We start from the raw sequence: 21803 nt of genomic DNA, 5'->3' as shown, positions 1-21803 counted from the left end.
ATATTTCAGTTTTTCTTTTTTAATAAATCTGCAAAAATGTCAAAAATTCCTTGTTTTTCTGTCAATATGGGGTGCTGTGTGTACATTAATGAGGAAAAAAATGAACTTAAATGATTTTAGCATATGGCTGCAATATAACAAAGAGTGAAAAATTTAAGGGGGTCTGAATACTTTCCGTACCCACTGTAAATGTATTTATTAAGTGAAAAGTATACTGCTGTGTTATTACCTGTATGTAAACTTCACCCAGCTTTTCTCTGTCTGCTCTTTTTACTTAAATTTGTCCTGTAGTCAAGATTATTAATCTATGTGTAGCCCATTGTGCATATGTTTTCTCACACACTGTAGATGCAAGAGATGTATGAATTGATCATGAAGCACAAGCGTGTGATGGCAGAAGTGCAGGTGATGTGGGACAAGGCCGTAAGAGAACACCAGCATGAATATGACAGTGATGAAGAACTTGATGAGAAGGCAGGCACCTGGGAGCATCGTCTACGAAAGTTGGAAATGGAGAAGACGCGTGGTAAGTCTGACCTTCAGTATGGAGAATTGGCTATATGGATGGTAACACTAGCAGCTGTTGCTGCCTGGTCATCAGTTTTTATTGAGGCAACTGGCTCGATCCCTGCTGTAAAAAGCTTTTTTTTCTAAACTTTTTCAGAGTGGGCAGAATCTCTGACAGAAATGGGTAAAGGAAAACACTTTATTGGGGACTTCCTGCCTCCTGAGGAGCTGGAGAAGTTTATGGAGACCTTCAAGGCGCTCAAAGTCAGTTTTCACATTAATTAACTTGTTCTCCAATCTAATGAGGAAGAATGTTATTGTCTTTTAACTGCTGTGTTTCCCCCTCTGTATTAATTTAAAGACTAAAGACAAACAAAGCAAAGTCCTTTAATTAAAGGAAGAGACACTATGTTTGCGCTTCCTAAAAGTCATGAGATTTTTGTGATATTGTGCCAGGCTTTCATTGGTTTTAGGCAATTTCACCAGGTCTCTTAGGCATTAAGTGTCTGCTTTTCCACCGGACATCAGTACAGAATAGGGCAGGGGTCAGTTTGAAATGTCTGTAAACTTGCGTTTATTTTCAAGCTGCTTTTCCAATTCAGAGCAACTGTGGCAACAGCCAACAGAGCAACCCAGATGTCCTTTTTTCCAGCAAATTCCCCCAGGTCCTGTGTAATCCGCAGGAGGAAACAGTAATTGCTGCTTTTTGTAATTTGAAACTCTGTTTATAACTCAATTTGGCACTGTTGTGGAAAAAAATTATTTTTAAATCCCTTTAAAGGGTTCCTAGTTGAAAAAGGGAACAATATGTCACTAGGGATTTTTTTATGTAATAGAAATTCATTGCCAGAGTCATGAGAAATTATTTGAAAGTCAGCAGTGACATAAAACCCAGGGTGTAACTGTTTTTAATTACTTGATTACTTAATGACTGAAGTCGATTTGCAGATTGTATTTTGAATACCAGCAGTGTAATGTCGGGACACATCACCCCTGCTGTTCTAAACAGACTCGTATTACATTTGTGTTCATTCTTTCCCAATTAAATCAACTAAATTACAGAAGAAAATCTTGCTTAAGCTAATTTAATCATCAGTAAATTCCCCACACTCTTTATCTGTTTGTGTATGTGACAGGCTCATTGAGCATTACATTTCCATTAAAAACACCTGTGGACTTATTTTGTTTAACATTATTTTTGTGTTTTTACTAAGAATTGGATTATGAAACATGAATAGTAGAAATAAAAAAAGATATTGATGCATTTAAACAAAGCTTTTAGAGAGATGAAAATAGTATTGAGACAGTGGTAAGTGGTGCTGCACTTGGGTGTTTATGGCATAAATGCACAACTTGAGTCTTCTTAATTTGCAGGAGGGCCGGGACCCAGACTACTCAGAATACAAAGAATTTAAGTTGACAGTGGAGAATCTTGGTTTCCGAATGCTCATGAAGATGGGCTGGAAGGAAGGCGAAGGCCTCGGTAGTGAAGGACAGGGAATCAAAGCTCCTGTCAACAAGTGAGCATCTATTCTGTTACACTGAAATCACTGTAGAAATAACCTGATATTCAACATGCAGGATTGTTAGCAACATCCATATATACACCTGTTCTACACTCAATGCATAAAAATTTACTAATATTTTAAATCAGTATTTCTTACTAGAAGAGTTGGATCTCTGTGATTGACAGCATTGTGTTAAAAAAACAAACACCAAGAGGAGGAGCTGTTCACAGATGGTCCGTGGACATGGATGTCACGTGTGTGTGTGTGTGTGTGTGTGTGTGTGTGTGTGTGAGATAGAAAATAGAGCAGTGCATGAGGGACTGAGCGAATACATGCGCTACATGTGGTACTACATTGAAATAAGATTTAACCCATTTTAAATCAATATGTGGTGGTCAATGTTGATATTGTGCTGGCCTGCCACAAATAAATCAGAGTATGGGAAACACTGAAATTTAAATGGTGTATGTGATCTAATCATACTGTAGCATCACATTTTCCCTTTCCTTATAGTCACTGTGCATAGCCAAAATGTCTCTTGCAGTAAATGAGAACTATGATATTTCTGGCTCTGTGAAAGCTTCTATGTAAATTGTAAACATATTCTCTGTTAATGTGTGTACATTTGTAAACAAAACTTAGCTTTCAAATGTATTATTTACAATAGTACTATTTTTACAACAGTGGAGTATGCAACATAATCAAACAAACAATACTTTTTGAGCCATTGTGCATCTTGTGGGAATTTTCACCTGAAAATGCATTTTCACAACTGACATTTGGCTTAAGTCACAGGTATTGCCAGTAACATTAACATTCCCTCTGTGTTCAACTGGCTCACTAAGTCATGACAGTGTGACAGAGAGCCAATGCATGAAAACCAGAACCTTGTCAGAATGTCTTCTGTGGAAGAGGCAATAGATTTGCTTAACCACATTGTCTGTAGCAGTAATATTTTGTTAGTTCCACATTACCGTACAGACATGAGAAGAGAAACTCAATCTTGGCATCTCTCTTCACTCTAGGGGAACTACAGCTTTGAACGGAGGAGGGTTAGGAGTCGACCGTCCAGCTGAACTTACAAAAAGTGATGATGAATATGATGCCTTTAGAAAGAGGATGATGCTTGCTTACCGCTTCAGACCCAACCCACTGGTAACATCTGTCTCATATTGTTTGTTTTAGCTAATGTCTAATATAATGTACAAATCCATGCTCATTATTTGGGTATAAATAGCTAAAGAAACTTTAACTTAATCAAGTGTTTCCTTTGTCTTTCCACAGAATAATCCACGGAGACCATATTACTAATGTTTGAAGCTTGTTCTTGTTTATCATAGCTTAAAATCTGGTGCATCCAGTTGCCACAGCTTTGCTCAGTTGTGAAACACACATTGTTGCACAGTGGAAATTCTGAAAAAAAAATTTTTTTAAGTGTATGCGTGCAGGGGTGCAACAACATTTTTGAATAGTAGATACACTGGTATGTCCATTATGCTTGAGGTTTAATTTAGTTTTAAAAAAATCTAAACTTTTTAAAAATTGTGTGATCACCTTTTTTTTTGGTACATTTCAGTGTAACGTACTGTTCATACTGTATGAACTTAAATATATAGACATGCATTGCCTGACTCTTTTTTTGTTATTTTGTTCACTTTCGAAGCTTGACTTGATGCCACAGTCCCATCTTAATAACACACTTCATTATTAGCATGTTATCAGCTATATAAGTTTTGAAGAGTAATTTTCCTCACCTTGTTACCTCTAAGTATTCACGGTAAAATGGTCACTTATTGAAATTTGTTGTCACAGATGTGTCTACTGTACTTACCTCTTTATTAGGAAATAAGTAGGCGTTAAAATAAACTCTTTCTCAGCTCATAGCTGGTGTTCCTTCCATCATGGTGATATAATTGCCCTCAGTATTAATTTCTGTGTGGCTTCACAGTGAGTCACACAGTAGCGTTGACTGGGCAGCCAGTGGTGAGGAGGGTGGCAGTTCAGTGAAATCAGACCTACAGTTTCCCATTCCCCAAGGGGGGTTTACACAGGATAAATATAACTCAAAAATCACAGCTAAGCAAGAGCCACTCTGGTGTTGGCTTCATCATCAATCAGAAGTAACTTAAGCAATAGGTAAACCAAGGCTTTGGTTGGTTAGTGGCTTGAGGAAAATTTAATTTGATGTAGGGATGTAGCAAATAATTTTTATTGGGTCTGTAAATTATTATAAAATTGCCAATATCACAGATTTCTAGATGTATGTATTTCTAGGAAACAGAAAAATTGAACTAGTGAATGATTGTCACTTTTATTTGGAAGAACGACTAAACTGTTATCAATAGAGTTGTCCATTAACTTTAAGTAAATCGTTTCACTTACTAATTGCATCAGGATCAGAATGATGTTGTAGTTCATTTGGAAGTCGGGGCATCAAAGTAAAGTATCTTACAGCTCAGTATGTATTTTAGCTGTATGTTTGTTCTGATTATTATCAGTAATAAAATATAACATGAATACCTTGTGGAAGAAAACTGCTGCAGTTGTCAAGAATTATTTTGTCTGCTCCTGGGAATATTCTCTGTAAATCTACAGAAATATGAATGACATTAGATTATTCAGGTAAAAGACTGAATACTTACTGTCAGCGATGGTTGACATTCACGTTTGTCCGCCGCGCGCGGGGAGGGGGGAAGCACTTCGATTTGACGCATTAACGTATGGGCTGTCAGTGCGAGTTGGGGGGAGGTAAACAAGATGGCGACAACCTGAGTGTCAAGAGTAACACGAACAGTTAGAAAAATTAATTGATATCTTGTTGGACCCAAGAGACACATTTGCTTCCTTTCGGACGGACACGCAAAGGGGACATGAGACCTGCAATGGAAACAAGATTCACACGGATATAGGTGAGATCCGATACCAATAGCTAGTTGGGCACTAGCAAGCTAGCAATTTATATTGGAAGCAAGCAGCTTGTTAGCCAACAATACTCCGGTTAGCTTGCGCTAGCTGGGTTTATCTGGTTTGTTTCTCTGGTGAAAGCGTCCGTTTAGGTGTTAGAGCTGTTATCGTTTTGGAGGTGTAAGCCTGATGCAGTACAGGCAGAGAACAATGCTCGTCATCAAGACCTCCGCTGCTCCACCGGTAAATTAAGTGAAGTTGGTTAACGCTAGCAGTTATTAACATCAGACAAAGTTGGCTAGCTAGGCGCTGCACATCCCACCGTTAGCTACAGTTGTGTGACGACGTTTCTGTTACACTGCCCAGTTTGCCCACAGTTAGTCGTCTTCTCTAATAAACTATAATAAATAGTTTTTAAGCAGACTTTTTAGTTAAAGCTCGCAGTGGTCGCTGAGGGTGTTTATATCAAGGTGCCACAAAGTGAGAGTTCATGTTGGCAAGCTAGTTCATTCAAGCAGACGTGGTTCGTTAGCTAACCACATAGCGTTAGCTAACAGTTAACATATTCTTCTACCCGACAAGTATCTACCGCTACTCGCACACTGTTCAATTATAATCGGTTGCTAAATATGTACTTGTGCAAATTATCCTCTTGTCTGATATGAAATGCACAGCAGAAACGAAACCCATTTAACCAGTCAAGTGCGGATGTCTGTACATTATGTCCACCAAAGAGGGTTTCCTTAGTTCAGGTGCGAGCAAAAGCCATGTGTGTATTTTTATTAATGTTTAAATGGCTCTTGTTTTCAGGCACCGGGCAGTAGGCGCCGTGGTGGGATAGGGGACACCTGAGCACGGTGGCTCAGTCGACCTCCAGGAGCGGGCTGACGGCAGAGATTTGACTGATACTGCTGCTTGCATTTGGCTGTATTTCTGTGCTTGGATACAGTCCAGCTGTGCACACTTTGTGTGTCCTGAAGAAAACTATGCAGCATAAGCCTTTGACAAAATGCTGTGCTGCATGGCCTTGAAGCAGGACTGGTTGCCTTTACCCAAGACTGTATGGTATTAAATTCATATACAGAGGTACAGCATTTCAGAATCAGTTTTCTCATTTCTGTTCAACTGCACTTGTCGCAGGTATAGTACATAATGCACTGTATAAAGCATTAATTCGGCACGAGATCCAACAGGTTCTTCATGTCTATCAGAACCTCTTAAAGAGCCCTAATGTTTACAAATTTGGATCGATTCCCCACCCCTGTCAGCTCTCAGGCCTGATCCCTCCCTCTCCCATGTTCATTACTTTGTAAGTCATCTGTATTCCATCTTGTGGAATTCAAAGACTCGACTCAGCGCTGAAAGGCTATCTGTGGAATACTGTCCAGCTATTTGCAAATATATTTTGCACTGTATGCTTAAACTGTGACTGCAGAAGTATCAGTTATGAGTACCGGGGAGCTGCATCATCTTGACTATGAAAATGAACTGATGGAGATGGATACTTTCATCCACCGCTTTGACTCTACAGAGGTGATCTACCAGCCACGGAGGAAGAGGGCAAAGCTGATAGGAAAGTACTTGATGGGGGATCTGCTAGGGGAGGGATCTTATGGCAAGGTAAAAGAGATGCTGGACTCAGAGACACTTTGTCGCAGGGCTGTCAAGATACTGAAGAAGAAGAAGCTGAGGAGAATTCCCAATGGAGAAGCCAATGTGAAAAAGTAAGTGTTTTTTCAATTTGTCAACCTCCGTTGTTTGTTCCCTTATCTCCTTTTCTCTGCAACTAACAACTTAATCAAAAACCACAGCACCACTGACTCCTCACCTGATCATTGTGGCTTATTTGTTCCAAGAGCAGGGTCTTTTCCCTGAGGAATACAGCAGCACTGGCTTGACCGTGATGCTTGATGTTAATGTGAGTTAATTAATTTTAATCATCCCAAGGAAAACTGAATGAAGCTTAAAACAGTAACATGGGTGTTTTATGACTGTGCCACAATTCATTCATTGCTCCATTCTCTAACCTTGCACAGTTTCTAAATTGCAGTTCAAATATTTCACCATCAACATTAATGATACTTGATTAGATGTTATTGTTTTCTTGTTCAGGTGCATGTAGTTTTCTGTGTTATTGCCTTTCTTGCCTGGCACTTGGCCAATTTTAGGTGATTTGAGGAACAATTTATGGGCAAAGATAGATGGTAACCTGGTACATTTGAGATCTGAACTGCCACACAATCAGAAATATAACCTCTGATTTGTTGACAGACTCACCCCAAAGCATCATGGACAGCTAGTAGACAGCTATTACAATTGTTGTTCTTTACACGGAAGAATTGATAGTTTATTTTTACATCTACCCGATCGGGAGACTGCATGAGGCCTTCCACTTGCCCAAACATAGTTTACTTCTAACACTGAACTGTAAGCACACCCAGTAGTGACGTGAAGTTGTGTTCAACACATCCTAAATACACTTATGCATCAAGATGAGACAGTCTGCTGCTGGAGGCCAGAACAAAACATTTCAGCTGTTGTTAAAAGCCTGGATAAAATACAGTTATCTGTGAGCTACATTGTGATTTAAATCAAGAAATATCAGATGGAACAAGTGAAGCAAACCTTAGATTGTCTGCCAGTGTTTATAACTTTGACACCTGTCACTGCTCATTTCAGTAGCCGCACTTCAGTCGGTTCTAAATTGGTCTAAATTAATCTCAATTAATTTGACAGTGTGCACAGTGTCTCAGCTTTTTTTACACACAGAAAAACATGTAGAGCTGTGTCATTTAAACCTTCAACAGTTATCAGCAGAACTACATGAAATCACCAACATATAAGATTTAAGTGCTCTTTTTTAAGGAAAGGAAAGGGAGGATATACCTCTGCTAGATAAAGTGAGTTCTCTTACACTTCAGTAAGTGGGTCATTGTCACCTTTTTGCATTGACCCAGTTTTACAAATGTCACATAAATAAAAAACCTGGTTGCCTTAAGAAAAATGAGGCAACTCTGTTTCATTTGTTTGCATATAAATATAGTTAGTACAATCCAGCTCTCACTACTTTCTAAAGTCTATAATTTATATGTTCGCAAAAACTGCGGTTCTTAATGTCAGTTTATCTTAACACATTTAAAGAAAATGTATTGCACAGTATCGCTTTATTATTTACCTCACCTTTAAAAAATATTTTATGTGGAATGCAACACAGAGACCTTCAAAGTAGATTTATTATTGAAGGAATGTTTGTCAGAAATGTAGGATTCGAAGTTATTTCTACCCTCTCCATGACTCCCCTTCCTCTCTGTGTGATTTGGCTGTCGTTTCTATGCTTCCAGACTTTTTCCCAAGTATTAGAAGTTTTAATCACACAATAATTTATTAAATAATACTCCAGCCTTTCGCTGCAGGCCTCTGCTAATTATAGAGGAAGCTTTAGAAAACTGTCACAATGGGTTCACACAGGAAAAAAGAACTGCAAGATGGTGTTTTAGAGTCTGTCACACAGCAGCAGGAGAACTGAAGACAGCAAACATTATATTGAAGTTTTACATTTCCATCTTGCAAACATTATATTGAAGTTTTACATTTCCATCTTTCTTGCATGTATTTTTAAACAATCCTCCAACTAAAAATGAAGTGCAGTACTTTATTTGTACTTTTCCAAATATAAGCAGCTGCAACAGGTAACAGAAACAAAAGAATAGCTTTTTGAAGTGTGGTTAGTTTGTATTTGCCATTTTACCATGGTTGGATGCACTGTACACATACATGCATTTCATGTGTAGCCAGCAGTTCCCCCACTGTGTACTATTTGTGGGAGATTTGGCTATAGTTTCCCCTTCTCTAAGGTGTTTTTGTAGGCTTCTCTGTTCGCTGTTTGTACATCAGGGCTTCCAGTGTGCGAGTGAACACGTGCCATATACAGACACGAACGCAAACCTCTTTCAAGATGCGCAAGAGATGATACACACTGCACATGCTACGTTTTTGGTCTGTGTACAGTCTGCACGAATTGAACTGTCCTGCCCCTAAATCTCAGAGTGGTCAGCCTGTCATTGGTCAAGGCCTGTCACGATGAAAATCTGCCATTTCCAATCTCCACCGATCAATTGGTGCATCTCTAGCAGTAAGAATCTCTTCTTGAGATTGTATTTATCATGTATCTAGACTGATTTTACCGACCTTCATATCAGAACATTGTTTACCATTCTGATCATCCCAAATATGAATTTTATTTTTTAATACTTGGCAAATGTGTTTCTCAGTTTCTGCTGGCCCTCCAGGGTTGTCACCCTGATGTCAAGGACAGCTGGAAAGTTGGGAGATGGGCAGGATAGGCTCATTGGCACAGAAATGTTCAGGCCTGACAAATTTTTCCAGTTAAAAATAAATATTCACATAAAAGCAGTTAACCTCAGATAGACAACATGAAGTTAAGAAATGCCATATTTCCCTTGCTCATTCTAGTTACTGAAAGCATGTCAGCAGGCCAACAGAAGTTTGCTGTCAGTGTCCACACTGGATCCCTTCAGCCACAGTACTGCTGTGCACTCAGAAGCATTTGCTAGAACCCCAATCCACAATGTGTTGGAAATGTGTGGAAATTGGAAGAAAAATGAACTAGAAGCCCAAAATGGCACTTGAGGTCATTTACAGTGTGTGCTGAGAAAACTGTTCTTGAGATGAACGGCATTTTAGCTTCAACGAAAAGAATAACATTGATTCATTAAACCACTAAAAAATTGGCCATGTTTTAACACCTCAGTATTCATCTCAGTTGGACTTTTAATCATTTGGTGCTGAATCACAGTAGCTAGGACATTTCACCAAAGAATAAGGCTCTTTTAATGTCAAAGTGAGAACAAATCATTTGAAATTTAATTACTAATCAAAACAAAAAGTATCTTTAACAATGACGCACATACGAATGCTTTCAGTTACTTTGTGTTTGCGGTTTATGATAGATGAGTTTGTACAGATTTTTGTTTGTTTTCACCATCAGAGTTTTATTGATTGATGATTAGCTTTTCAGATTTGTGTTGTTTTTGAGCTGGCTATATTTCTGTTTTTAGCACAAAGCTGCAGTAATAGACTACAGCATTGTGTCACTGTCATTAAGACCATAGTAGTGTTTCTCTGTGTGAAATTGGTTTATCTGTATTCCCCATGCTTTTTCTTTTTCTACATTTGTTCATTTGGTGGGGGTCTTAATGTTTCCATCCAGAGGAAGCTGCATCCTCAAGCCTGTAGAGGTCTCTCTGTGTGTGGATGCCATTGTCGCCCCCAGCCTCGACATTTAGCCTCTGTTGAGCATTCCTGTCAGCCGAACACTTTCTGCTTTCACTGTGGGGATGGGCATGTTCATACTGGCATTGATGAAGCAATGCTACTCCCGTATCTACGGAAACGCCCCAAGAAAGCAGTGCCCTTGTTTGGAATGAGGCGAGCATGCGCACATACCTAAACTACTGACTCTGGACCAGCACTGTGCAGATACAGATTTTGATCAGTTGTTTTTGTTGCTGCTGTGTGCCAGAGTAGCTGAGTGATGAAAGCCTTTCAGCTCCGCAGCTTGCAGGCCGTAAACACGCCGTCCATTGGTACACATCTGAACTCAAACTGCAGATAGACTGCAGCAGTCACTGTGCCTTCAGTGGCAGCACTGCCTCTATTTTATGATTTGTTTTATGGAAATAAGCAGTGATGCAGATGCAGCAGGGTTTTCCTGAATTTCAGGCATGTCACCTGCACTTGCTGTTCAGCTGAATAGGGAGGTGAGGTATGGTTTGAAATTAGGTTGTTAATCATTATTTTAGCTGTGTTTTTGTTTTGTTTTTTTACACACAGGACAGGGTAGTGTTGTCTTTTTACAAGTGCTTTGATGCAGCAGTAACTGCTTGTGTGTAAGCAAGAGGTTGACCAGGCCCAGAATAACCATTTGGCAGCAGGAAGGTTGTGTACAAGACAGAGCACTGACACAGCTCATAAAGTGCAGGGAGACACTGGGCATAGGAGCTCCATAGTTGTGTTGTGAGATTGTGTTGAAGATGAAATGGTAGAGAAAGATCTTGGCTGCAAGACTTTGCATTAATACAGGAGTACATTGAAATATAGAGCTTGACTGGCAGGTAAGATGACTGTTCATGTTCAAAGTCAATATATAATTGAAACATTTATGCAAGCATACTGCAGATTTGGATAGATGTACACTTGCACTTTAAAAAGAAATAAGCTGAACCTGACCAAAGTAGTTGGTATCCACTGTTCTTTCTACCACGTTTAATAGAACAAACACATTGCTTTAGATTTTCAGTCTAATGTATTAGTTTAAATAGGGGAATAAATTTTAACCCAAGCCATGGGAAAAAATGTCAATCTAGCACGTTTTGTATCCTAATGACACGTTTCCACTTCTCAACTGGTATTTTGGCCGACTTGTCTTGAGCAGACTGCTCCAGTTCGCTCAGGTTCAATGGGTGCATTCCTCAAACTGTGAATTTCAGCTGTTTTCATAGAGGTTCATTTTGAATAAGATCAGGACTTATAGCGGGCCACTTCAGAACGGCCTCATCCATTCTTGATGCATTTATGTGCAAGTTTTGGGTTTATTATCCAGGAGGACGAATCGTGGCCTGTGAGTGAGACAGAGGTGTCTGACACTGATTTCATTGTTTCCTGCACAGATTCAGGGCACCCTGCACTAGATGAGTGTGTGTGTGTGTGTGCATATATATATATATGCACATACACACACACACACACATCTAGTGCAGGGTGCCCTGCACTAGATGAGTGTGTGTGTGTGTGTGCATATATATATATATGCACATACACACACACACACACACGTGTGTATAAAATCACAAGATTCCTAGCGTTAATTGAAAGACAAAACCTTACATTCCTCTCTATGTGGATGTGTGGGTAGTATGTCTAGGGAAATCTGTGGTTTGTACTTTGCGCTCTACCCACCCAGATCCAAATTCATTAGTGTCCTTGCTCACAGCTCTCTGACAAATGTTGAGTCTCCTGGGAGCTCTGCCATGCTGCTGATTTAAACCTCTCCTCCCTGGGTAGTGAAGTGAACTGTCGGGCTATCTGTCTTTATAATGAGACTTGTGTAATTGACTGCTGCAGTGCTTCTCCACAAGGCTGTTTTTGGTGGTTTGTTGAAGTTGGGCTATATTGACAAATTCAAACAGTATTTATGACACATTGCCTAAGTGGGCAATAATCTGTGTAGAAATCATAAGACTGTATCTTGTTTATTATTACAATATCATTCTTCAAGTTTGCTTTCTGTGACTTGACCTTTAACAGAGTGTTGCATGTTCATGTGTTTTCATTCTTAATTTAAAGGTGCACTAAATAAGAGTTTAAACAGTGTTTGTTAATTAAAGTTAAATTGGGACAGGACATGGCGTCTCTTGGCTATACTATCCCCCTCCATGACACTCTGCTGCCTACAGTTCTTCTGTTACTAATTCTGCTTCTCCACTTTGTTTTGATGGTTGGCCTGGACATAAGCCCACCTAGCAAAGGTTATAAGAAGTGTTTCTTGAACCACGAGTAGTCGTTTTAAACCACCAGCCATTGAGGACTTCTCAGCAGCACAGTGTATGGTTGTTTTTCTACATGTCAGCCCTGTGATAGACTGACGACCTGTCCAGGGTGTACCCTCCCTCTTGTCCAATGTCAGCTGGGATAGGCTCCAGCCCCCCCTCAACCCTGTTCAGGAATAAGCAGTATATATGATGGATGGATGGATGGATGAACATTAGTGACCTAGCATGATCGTAATGTTCCTTTGTGTTGCATTAATAAGATTTAAGTTTGCGAGAAATTCGAGCTTTGTGTAAAGTTTACTTTGTTGGCCCCGTTTAGTACTGTTCCTCACTGTCAGCCTTGTCACTTGACACTGTGCAACTGCCATAGAGCCAGGACTTGTTAATCAGCTAACAGTAGCTTTGGACTAGTGACTGCGTTTTGTACAGTTTGTCCCAACCAGGCGTCCAAGGTTTGTCGTTGCTAGGGAACAAGACATCTGCTTGTTTTGAGTTTGACTAGACCCTCTAGTGGCTAAAAGGAAATGAGTTAATACTCCTTTAATGTCCTTACATATTTGGATTATGGCTACTAAATTGCTGCAACAGAAAACAACTGCTAAATAGTGAAATGATTTTAGTTACACCAACAAACTTATTACAAATGTTAGTAATGAAACCAATCATGCACTCTTGCTCATGCTGTTAGTGCAGTGTTGACGTATGGCACCTGGTCTTTAGCCTACTGTATTAGCCTACCTCTCATGTATATTTACTTCCTTAATATTTTCCATGTTCTGTTATTGTGTCGATCTACAGGGAGATTCAGCTGCTAAGAAGACTCCAACACAAGAATGTGATTCAGTTGGTGGATGTCCTCTACAATGAAGAGAAGCAGAAAATATATCCTTAAGTTGCTACATGAGTGTGCATATGAGCTAATTTGGAAATGTTAATGATTTTGGACAGTGAATGTTGCTGTTGGTGAGAGTTATTTCTGTGCCTAAATATCTTTAGTTATCAGCTTTATAATTGGCTCACTTTATTAAATGAACTATTTGTTTTGGCTGGCAAATCCCCTTGACCTCCTGACTTACGTATATGGTGATGGAGTATTGTGTTTGTGGGATGCAAGAAATGCTGGACAGCGTCCCAGAGAAAAGGTTTCCAGTATTTCAAGCTCACGGGTAAGTTTTTGTTTCTCTCCCTTTCTCCTGTCTTCCTCTCTGTCTCTCTGCTATATTTAGTCTGTGCCTCTCTGCAGCCATTGCTCCAGGCCTAAGTTTAGATCCAGGACTGCAGGGCCTCTGCTGTTAAAATAACTAACCATAGATTGTGTAAATGTCTGGTTGCTGCCAGAAAGCCGCTGAAGCTAAAGTACTAAGTGATGAAGGTTCATCCGACCAGAGCAATAAAATGTTTAATATGGTAATTGTTTTTTCTTTTTTTGTTTGTTTTGTATACTTCTCACCCTACTCAACCCCTGCTATTTTTGTCTTTTGTCAGGTACTTTTGCCAACTCTTAGATGGCCTTGAATATTTGCACAGCCAGGGAATAGTTCACAAAGACATTAAACCAGGGAATCTGTTGCTGACTACAGACGGGGCACTTAAAATCTCCGACCTTGGAGTAGCAGAGGTGAGCTTTTTTTCAACAAATTAAACCTCTGCTAAATCCACTTTTGATCACATATTACTGGTAAGTGGTATTGCTAGATTGGAATATGTTAGCCATATAAAATTGTACACAAAGTTGTAATATATTCAGATGCAGCCAGTTTGAATATATACAGAACCAGCCAGAGGACAGTGTTGCTGAAAAAAGGAAATGGCAATAAATTATGCTGTTATATCATAATTCATATTTGTACACATATTCATACTCCTTATTCCCTCTGTATTTTTCAGGCCCTTCACCCATTTGCAGAAGATGACACGTGTCGTACCAGTCAGGGCTCTCCGGCCTTCCAGCCTCCAGAGATCGCCAACGGACTGGACACCTTTTCAGGGTTTAAAGTAGACATTTGGTCTGCTGGAGTAACACTGTGAGTGGTTAGAGATTCATGTTACCCAGGTTCTCACAAGTCAGAGAAAATATTTAATTTCCTGTCATTTTAAAGGCTTAATTACAAACAAAGGATCTCTTATATGTTTGAATATCAGACAAAATTAGAGATTGAGGCTTCTGTTGATAAACCTTCCATGCTGCACAACTGTATACAATATACCTTTACACTCTGACTGCCTCTGAGATCGTCAAAAAGGGTCTTTACTGCTATTGCACGTTATAAGTTAATCTTGAAGTGCAGGAAATGAATAGACACAATGCCTGTAGAGAATGCAAAGGTACGTCATGCCATGTAGGATGTTGGGACTGGGGCACCATTTTGGTAGGGAGGCGCTGCATTTACCTGGATACATTCCACTGTTATTAAAGTGCTGCTGAATATGGTGTGGGGGCTCCTCCTGAAGTCCACTCTTTTGAGCGCGTTCAGCTCCAGGTTGTTTCGATTGCACCACAGGGCCAGCTGTTAAACCTCCTGTCATTCAACAAGGCATGATGAAAACTTCACATTCTTTATAAGATACAGTAAGGACTGAAAGGTTAATTGTGTAGCTGGGCATGTTATACTCTTAGCCAGATCTGTGGTTAAAAACCAGTGTAGTGCTGTCAGTAATTGTTGACACCTTCCTTCCATTCAGATACAACATTACAACAAGTCTGTATCCATTTGAGGGTGACAACATCTATAAGCTATTTGAAAACATTGGAAAAGGAGACTACACTATTCCCGAGGAGTGTGGACCACTCCTGTCGGACCTGCTGCGAGGTTAGTGTTGTCCTGAGCGAAATCTTTTAATGCTGCTGTCAACATGTCCACATAGTTGCATACCTGCACAGTAGGGGCTGGTTTGTTGTTCAGCATGGGACTAATCCATTAGGTGTCATCACTCTGACTGTCATGCATCATCATGCAATATCATGAATTAATTTTAACAGTGGTATTGAAAGCTTTGCTCTTTGTGTGTGTGTGTGTCTTTTCCATTTTACAAAATGCAATTATGTGCAGCAGGGAAGGAGAATGAATGGGAACGATTTGAAATGGATTTGGCCAGATATGCACTGATAAAATCACAAGATAGACCCTGATGGTTGCTCTGTGATCATTACTGTGTATGTCCAGTAGGTGGTGCTGTGACACTGAGTCATAGTGACTTCTCAGCATGTAAGGCTTCCTCCAAACTGTAGAAATCCCTCCAGCTGTTGATGTAGTTTCCATTGATGCGGAGCCAGCAGCAGAATGCTGAACAGTTCATAGTCAGGCACTGCTTCTCCTGGGTGGAATGCTGCAATGCTTCTGCCACATGTAAAAACAAAAAAGAGCCTGTTCTAGTGAAATCTTTAATTGACTGTATGGCAGAAAACTAACTAACTGTAAAATCCATAAAGCATGCTGGGTAGATTGTGTTTGTAGCAACTAATGAAACCCTTTAATGAAGGCTGAGTGCCTAAGTAGCGTTCTAGCCTTTTATCCAGCTTTGCATATTTTGTCCCTGTTATGGAAATGAACCCACTGCATACCTTACTCGGACTTTTACTCGGGCCATTTTGAACAATGGCTCTGTCACAGTGAATTGACTGTTTAACTGTCAATAGGGAAAAAAACTGCTATATTCTGTTGCTGTTCTAAGTCATTGGGCCTCCATCCCCCATTTTGTGACGTGTGTGTGTGTGATGACGCAGCACCTGCAAGATGGGCAGTCCATAATTACATGGGCTAAAATAAGCGCAGTGCCACAAAAGGTGTCCTTCAGCTGGCACAGCACTACTATCAGCACTCTGCATGCTGCCCTTCTCTGCCCACTGGGAGACAATTACATTATTAGGTCTGGATAGCTACTGCATCACTGCTGCCTTATCACACTGACATTCTTATTTTCTCACAGATTCAGCCCACATTATGATAATTAAGGCACAAAGTCTTCATTACACTGGTACAGCTGCTCTGGTACTCATAGTGCTGTTTCATTACTGTACCTCATTGACTCCTTAAGCTTCACAGGATGTCTTGACACACAGTGATGAATGAGATTATTACTCACATTAATTAATGTTCCTAGAGTGAGCCTAGTGACTCTCTGCTGTAACCCTCCCCTCACTGCTGTGGCCTCCTGCCAGCTTAAGCGCTCCAGCAGAAAACGATGTGAGCAGAGAACTAGTTCAGGATTGCTATGATTAAATTGACTTGTATTGACACTGTGTTTCAGGGATGCTTGAGTATGACCCTGTGAAGAGGTTTTCCATACAGAACATAAGGCAACACAAGTGAGTGATAATTAATACATAGCATACTTTATATCATATATCCCACTGGTTAGAAGGCTGTGTTTATTATTTTTCAGTAAGCTAGTAGTCCTTTTGTCCTGCCACAAAAGGATAAATCTTGCTGGGCAGCATCTTAAAAAGATGCAGTGAAATGTGTACAAATTTAAAGATTGAAATTGTGTGTGATAGATGACATAAGAGTTCAGAAATGGTGGTGAAAGGCTAACCTGTCATTGATCTGCCTGTTTTCTTCATGTCTGTCCCTGGCAGCTGGGTGCGTAAGAAACACCCACCGTCTGAGCCCCCTGTGCCCATCCCCGCCAGTGCAGAGAGCAGGGACCCTTGGCGTAGTATGACAGTGGTGCCCTACCTGGAGGATCTGCACGGTTACACAGAGGAGGAGGATGATGAGCTCTATGATGGAGAGGATGAGATCATTTACACTCAGGACTTCACTGTGCCAGGTAAGTGTGAGCCCAGAACGATTCTTAAAGTCATCCAGTCGGTGGTTAGTGAATGCCTTGTGTGTTGTTTTTGTCAGTTCTCTATGCTTTCTGCTTGGCTTTGAGAAGCTGACTAGCTGTGTGTGTGTGTGTGTGTGTGTGTGTGTGGGTGTGTGTGTGTGTGTGTGTGTGTGCTTCCTCCTCTTGCATAACACGGATCCATCCTTCTTAGAATACCATCACAAAACACTGCTGTATAGTTTAATGTGCCTGGACCACTGCATTGTTATGAGGTGTTCATATTATTTTGTCATCCCTTTTTATTCCTATGTGGCTTGGCTAAAAGAAACATGTCTTTGTATGGTGCAGTACATTTCAACAGTAGCACATACTACATCTTTCAAAGTAATCATACAGTTGAAGCAACACCACTCTGAACATTATCACCTTAATTAAACTGGATTTATTACATTGTATTAGACTGCATGGATTTTAGCTTGGTGTGCTACCTAAACTGAGAACTCATTTTACTGTCATATCAGTGTTGTAGGTTTTTCACTCTGCCTTGGAAATACACAATATTTGTGTATAGATTCAGATTCTGTATTTATCTGCAGATTCACAGGATACCACAGTAGAAAGATTTGATAGTCTGTTGTAGCTCATGGGGGCGCAGTATTAACCCACTGTAGACCCTTATTAATTAATACACTGGATCCATTTCACAAGGAAATGATGTTCTTGGAATAGAAGTATCACGTTGGAAACATTAAAGACTTGACTCAGACTTCTGTGTTGTTACTCAAACGTCTGACTTGGGCTGACTCTGCAGTTCTACACCAAACCACTTCCTTGTGTCAGCAGTGACTTTAGAAAAATTAGACTTAACATCAGCTTCTAAATAACTGTCGTTAAGCTGTGAGCCATGGAAGCCATATATAGGCACTTCACTGGAAAGTGAAAGGCCTCACAGAAGTGGTTTAATTTCTATTAACAATGTGATAATAGTACTCTCCCACTGAACTGCTCTCATAACACTGCTGTCCCCCACTGAGGCTTCATCGACTTTGTTTTTGTCCCTCCCCACTCACTTTTTAGGTGGTTGGAAAGCTCTTGGATTCTGTTTTATCATAAATCCGATTTTCTTTTGTTAAATCTTGTCCTCACCAACCATCAGTGAGTGACGTACCCATCCCACCAATATCATTTTCAGTTAACACACAAGCTACACCAGCAGTTCTTAGGACCAGCTGCTGTATGTAGGAAGAAGCTCCGAACCCCATCTGCTAAGCTCTGATTGGTCACCCTGTCATCGGTTCAGATATATGGGACATCACTTTTGGCATTTAAATCAAATTGTTTTGTTTTTTTTCTAAATTTTAAAATATACAGAGCTGTACCTAGTAATGAACTGAGTGTGTTGACTAGTGAGTAGATAATGCCAGCATCTTCACATCTGATTTAACTTGTTCCCCAACTCTGTTTTTATCTTTTTTTACCCAGAATTCAGATCCCTTATTTGTTGCTAGGCAACAGGTGCTAATAATAAATGCAGTAGTCTTGTTGGGTGTGTAGAAGTGGTGCCCCACATAAAAACCTGCAGAATGTGAATGAAGTGGTTTAAATATAGTCCAGTTGAAATGGTTTCGGAGTGGGAGTTTGAATGGTTTTCCAGGGTTCACTCCCACGCATGGTGCATGTTGCCGCTCACAGGAAGCTTTTTATGAATGAAATAATGGTGTGTGTGTATAGTAAATTAAACAGGTTGACCCAATGTCTGTCTGTAGCAATAACTACATCTCAACACTTGTAAGATTCTCTTCAGTGTTACATATTTAAAGTGTTGCACATGCACACGCAAACACACACCTCTGCACTTGTCACATAAGGTTAAGGACTATTTTTTTGCTCAGCGGATTTCCTGTTGTTGTACTGTAGGTTACGGTTTCTCAGGTAGTTCTCCTGGTTATCTAACCTGACATTTTCTTGGTGCTTCAGACAAATCAACTTTTGAAAGATCCCCTTTTAAAAAACATGTTTACAGTTTTCACAGCCGCAGGTCGGGGGATGATTTCCATCCACGCCAACACTGACATTGTGCATGTTACTACCTCATGTTTGGTGAATAAAGCAGCTGCCAGCGCTTTTGTCAGCACTTGTGTGGAGGTGTGACAGTTTTGTCTCAAGCCTGATGTGTTTGTGTGTGTGCTTTTAGGACAAGTGGCTGAAGAAGACGGAGTTCATGGGACTGCAGACCACAGTCCTGCTGTAGCCAAGCCAGTTTGTGTGAACGGAACAGATGGGGGGTCTCTGAACAGCAAGGCCAAAGCAGAACGCCAATCATCCTCCTCATCCAATCCCTCACGCAAAGGAGTCTCCACAGCCAGCAAGATCCGCAAGCTCTCCACCTGCAAACAACAATGCTCCCCCCCCCACCCTTGCTCAGCAACAGCCCACCTGGTGAGTGTGGACTGTTAACAAAAGCCTTGTGCTTCTGAAGGAAGCCTTTTATACAGTAGAAAGAGGAGAAAGATTAAGATAAGCACCTAATGAAAATGGGTGCAATAGATCCAGATGGAAAGATAGGAGGGATAGAATGAGAAATGATTAGAACAGACACCGATGTAGAGGCGAGTATCAAGCGGGAGGAGGGGGAGGAGGAGTGGAAGAGGAAATCAGGGAGGGGAGAGATGTGTTGATATTCAGCGAACAGTGCTCTGACTCACCACTGCTCCCCAGGCAAACACATGGGTGGTTTCCAATACAGTCACAAAAGCTCGACCTAGACTGGTGCAGTCCCTTTTTCTAATTCTTATTTGGGTTGATCTATATTGTAGTCTTTGGTGGGGTCATCAGCGGTCGTCATTCAGGTGAAAAAATTGGGGCAGACTTATGCTGCAAGAATACACACCAATTTAACAGGTTGTCCTCCTCTTTCAGCTTCCACCCACAGATTGCTCTTTCAAACTCTCGCACATACAAACCACTCATGACGTGAGGCTGTTTGTCATGGCTGCAGTGCAGAGGAGATGCTGTAAATTAATTCGTTCAGGCGATGACTCACACTGGATGAGATAAAGTGGGCTGTGGGATGTTTGTCTCTCTCTTTCACACCCATCAGATGAGTCTTTCTGTACTAACAGCACCAATTATTACTTGTAGTAATTGTCATTCTGTTCAGTTTTATATCTCAGGGAAACTTGTTTTTGGTCCTGGTAAACAAATTCCACCAACCCTCTGTTACACTCCATCTCTCTCTTTCAGGTTTCCCTGCCCCCATCTTTCCGTTTGGAGTCCTCACAGCTGGGAGCGAAACCTGCTGACGTTAATGCCATACCTCCCATACCTCGATGGACCACTGGCCTGCAGAGTCTTTTGATGATGCTGTATGTGTGAAGGGGAGGAGGAGGAGGACAGCATGGAATGTTCTTTTTGCTCTGAGACTGAAGTATTTCTCCCTCCACCCTGTCAACCTGTTTGGAGTGTTGCACCGGACATTACAAACACCATCACCCCTGTACCCCACCCGTCTCCCCTCTCTCACCCTACCATCTGGTTTTTTTTGTTGTTGTTTTTTTTTTTTTTTTGTTAGTTTGTTTTTTGACTACCTTTGTTTTTACAGAACCCTAATGGCAGTTTTTTTAAATGTGTAAAAAAAAAAAAAAATTAAAGAGAGAAAAGATATCAAGTTATGAATAATTCTATATTTAAATCTATGGTGAGAATAATCATGATAGTAGTCTACTACCACCTACATAAAAGCTGCATGCTGTGGAGAAAGGGAAAGCGCTTGGTTTGTGGACAGACTGAAGCCTAGAGCTCCACTGCTGACCTGTTGAGAATTTTTGATTTCCGTTTAGTTTTTTTTCCAATGAATATTTTTTTAATTATTATTTATATAAAATATGTCCCAGACAGGCTGTTTTGTTGGATGATCTTTTCTGTTTAAGCATATTTTTATTATGTAATACAGCTCAGTGGTTTGTCCTGTTTTTTTTGTTTTTATTATTTTTTGCATTTCCTTTACAAGATTACACTGATAGGAATATGACACTCGCTTTTCTCTGATGTTTGCGACCATTTTATAGTCAGATATCACAGTATCGGTGCTACTCAGGTGCAGGCGCTGTGCCGTCACAATCGCCTCTTCACTTTTTTCTAGCGTTGCTCTTTGTTGTGCCGATCACATCAGCGGGAGCCCTGCTTCCCTCTTACGCAGCCAGGGCCATCATCAGCCCCTTGCTGGGAATAGATCAGAGAGCAGGTGAGTCACCGCTCTGAGGAAGGGAGAGCACAGCGCTTCCCACGTCAGCAGGGTCGAGAGAGAGGTTCTCTTGTTCAAGACACGAGCAGCAGCGTACGAGGATGAAGAGATGCCTCATGGATCCAGGCTGCAGAACATTTCAGCAGCGTGATTAGTACATGAGCACACGCTGTAGGTTTCTGTTCTCATGGTAATGATGTTTTGACAGTTTCACACAGTGCATCATTTTACACAAGTCAGGTTACAGTAGCATAAAGGTGGTGCAGTCACTCACTTTCTTATCCCTTTGTTTTTCTTTAA

At 40.6% G+C, this 21803-nt stretch overlaps 2 protein-coding genes across 3 annotated transcripts in view; both read left to right on the top strand.

Moving 5' to 3' along the window:
- Nucleotides 1-4556, top strand: part of sugp1 (SURP and G patch domain containing 1) — a 10394-nt gene extending 5838 nt beyond the window's left edge. The window contains exons 10-14 of the mRNA XM_020616205.1: nucleotides 349-526; nucleotides 665-771; nucleotides 1882-2027; nucleotides 3041-3170; nucleotides 3300-4556. Coding sequence (XP_020471861.1) covers nucleotides 349-526; nucleotides 665-771; nucleotides 1882-2027; nucleotides 3041-3170; nucleotides 3300-3326 — 588 coding nt within the window. The 3' untranslated portion in view covers nucleotides 3327-4556. The remainder of the gene's footprint in view (nucleotides 1-348; nucleotides 527-664; nucleotides 772-1881; nucleotides 2028-3040; nucleotides 3171-3299) is intronic.
- A 127-nt stretch (nucleotides 4557-4683) lies between these two features.
- On the top strand, nucleotides 4684-20845 carry stk11 (serine/threonine kinase 11). Of its 2 annotated transcripts, XM_020616208.1 has the most exons (12): nucleotides 4684-4924; nucleotides 5730-6005; nucleotides 6451-6643; nucleotides 13289-13372; nucleotides 13567-13656; nucleotides 13976-14108; nucleotides 14378-14514; nucleotides 15173-15300; nucleotides 16739-16796; nucleotides 17067-17260; nucleotides 19455-19699; nucleotides 20504-20845. In XM_020616208.1, exons 3-12 carry the CDS (start codon nucleotides 6504-6506, stop codon nucleotides 20633-20635), a joined length of 1341 nt encoding a protein of 446 aa, XP_020471864.1. In that variant the 5' UTR covers nucleotides 4684-4924; nucleotides 5730-6005; nucleotides 6451-6503; the 3' UTR covers nucleotides 20636-20845. The 2 variants fall into 2 exon arrangements, with proteins under 2 accessions (XP_020471864.1, XP_020471863.1); XM_020616207.1 differs by having other exon boundaries at nucleotides 5730-6643.
- Nucleotides 20846-21803: the final 958 nt, after the last annotated feature.

This window comes from Monopterus albus, unplaced genomic scaffold, assembly GCF_001952655.1.
Source record: "Monopterus albus unplaced genomic scaffold, M_albus_1.0 scaffold172.1, whole genome shotgun sequence".
In the NCBI taxonomy this organism is placed as follows: Eukaryota; Metazoa; Chordata; class Actinopteri; order Synbranchiformes; family Synbranchidae; genus Monopterus; species Monopterus albus.
This window is presented reverse-complemented; position numbering and strand designations above follow the sequence as displayed.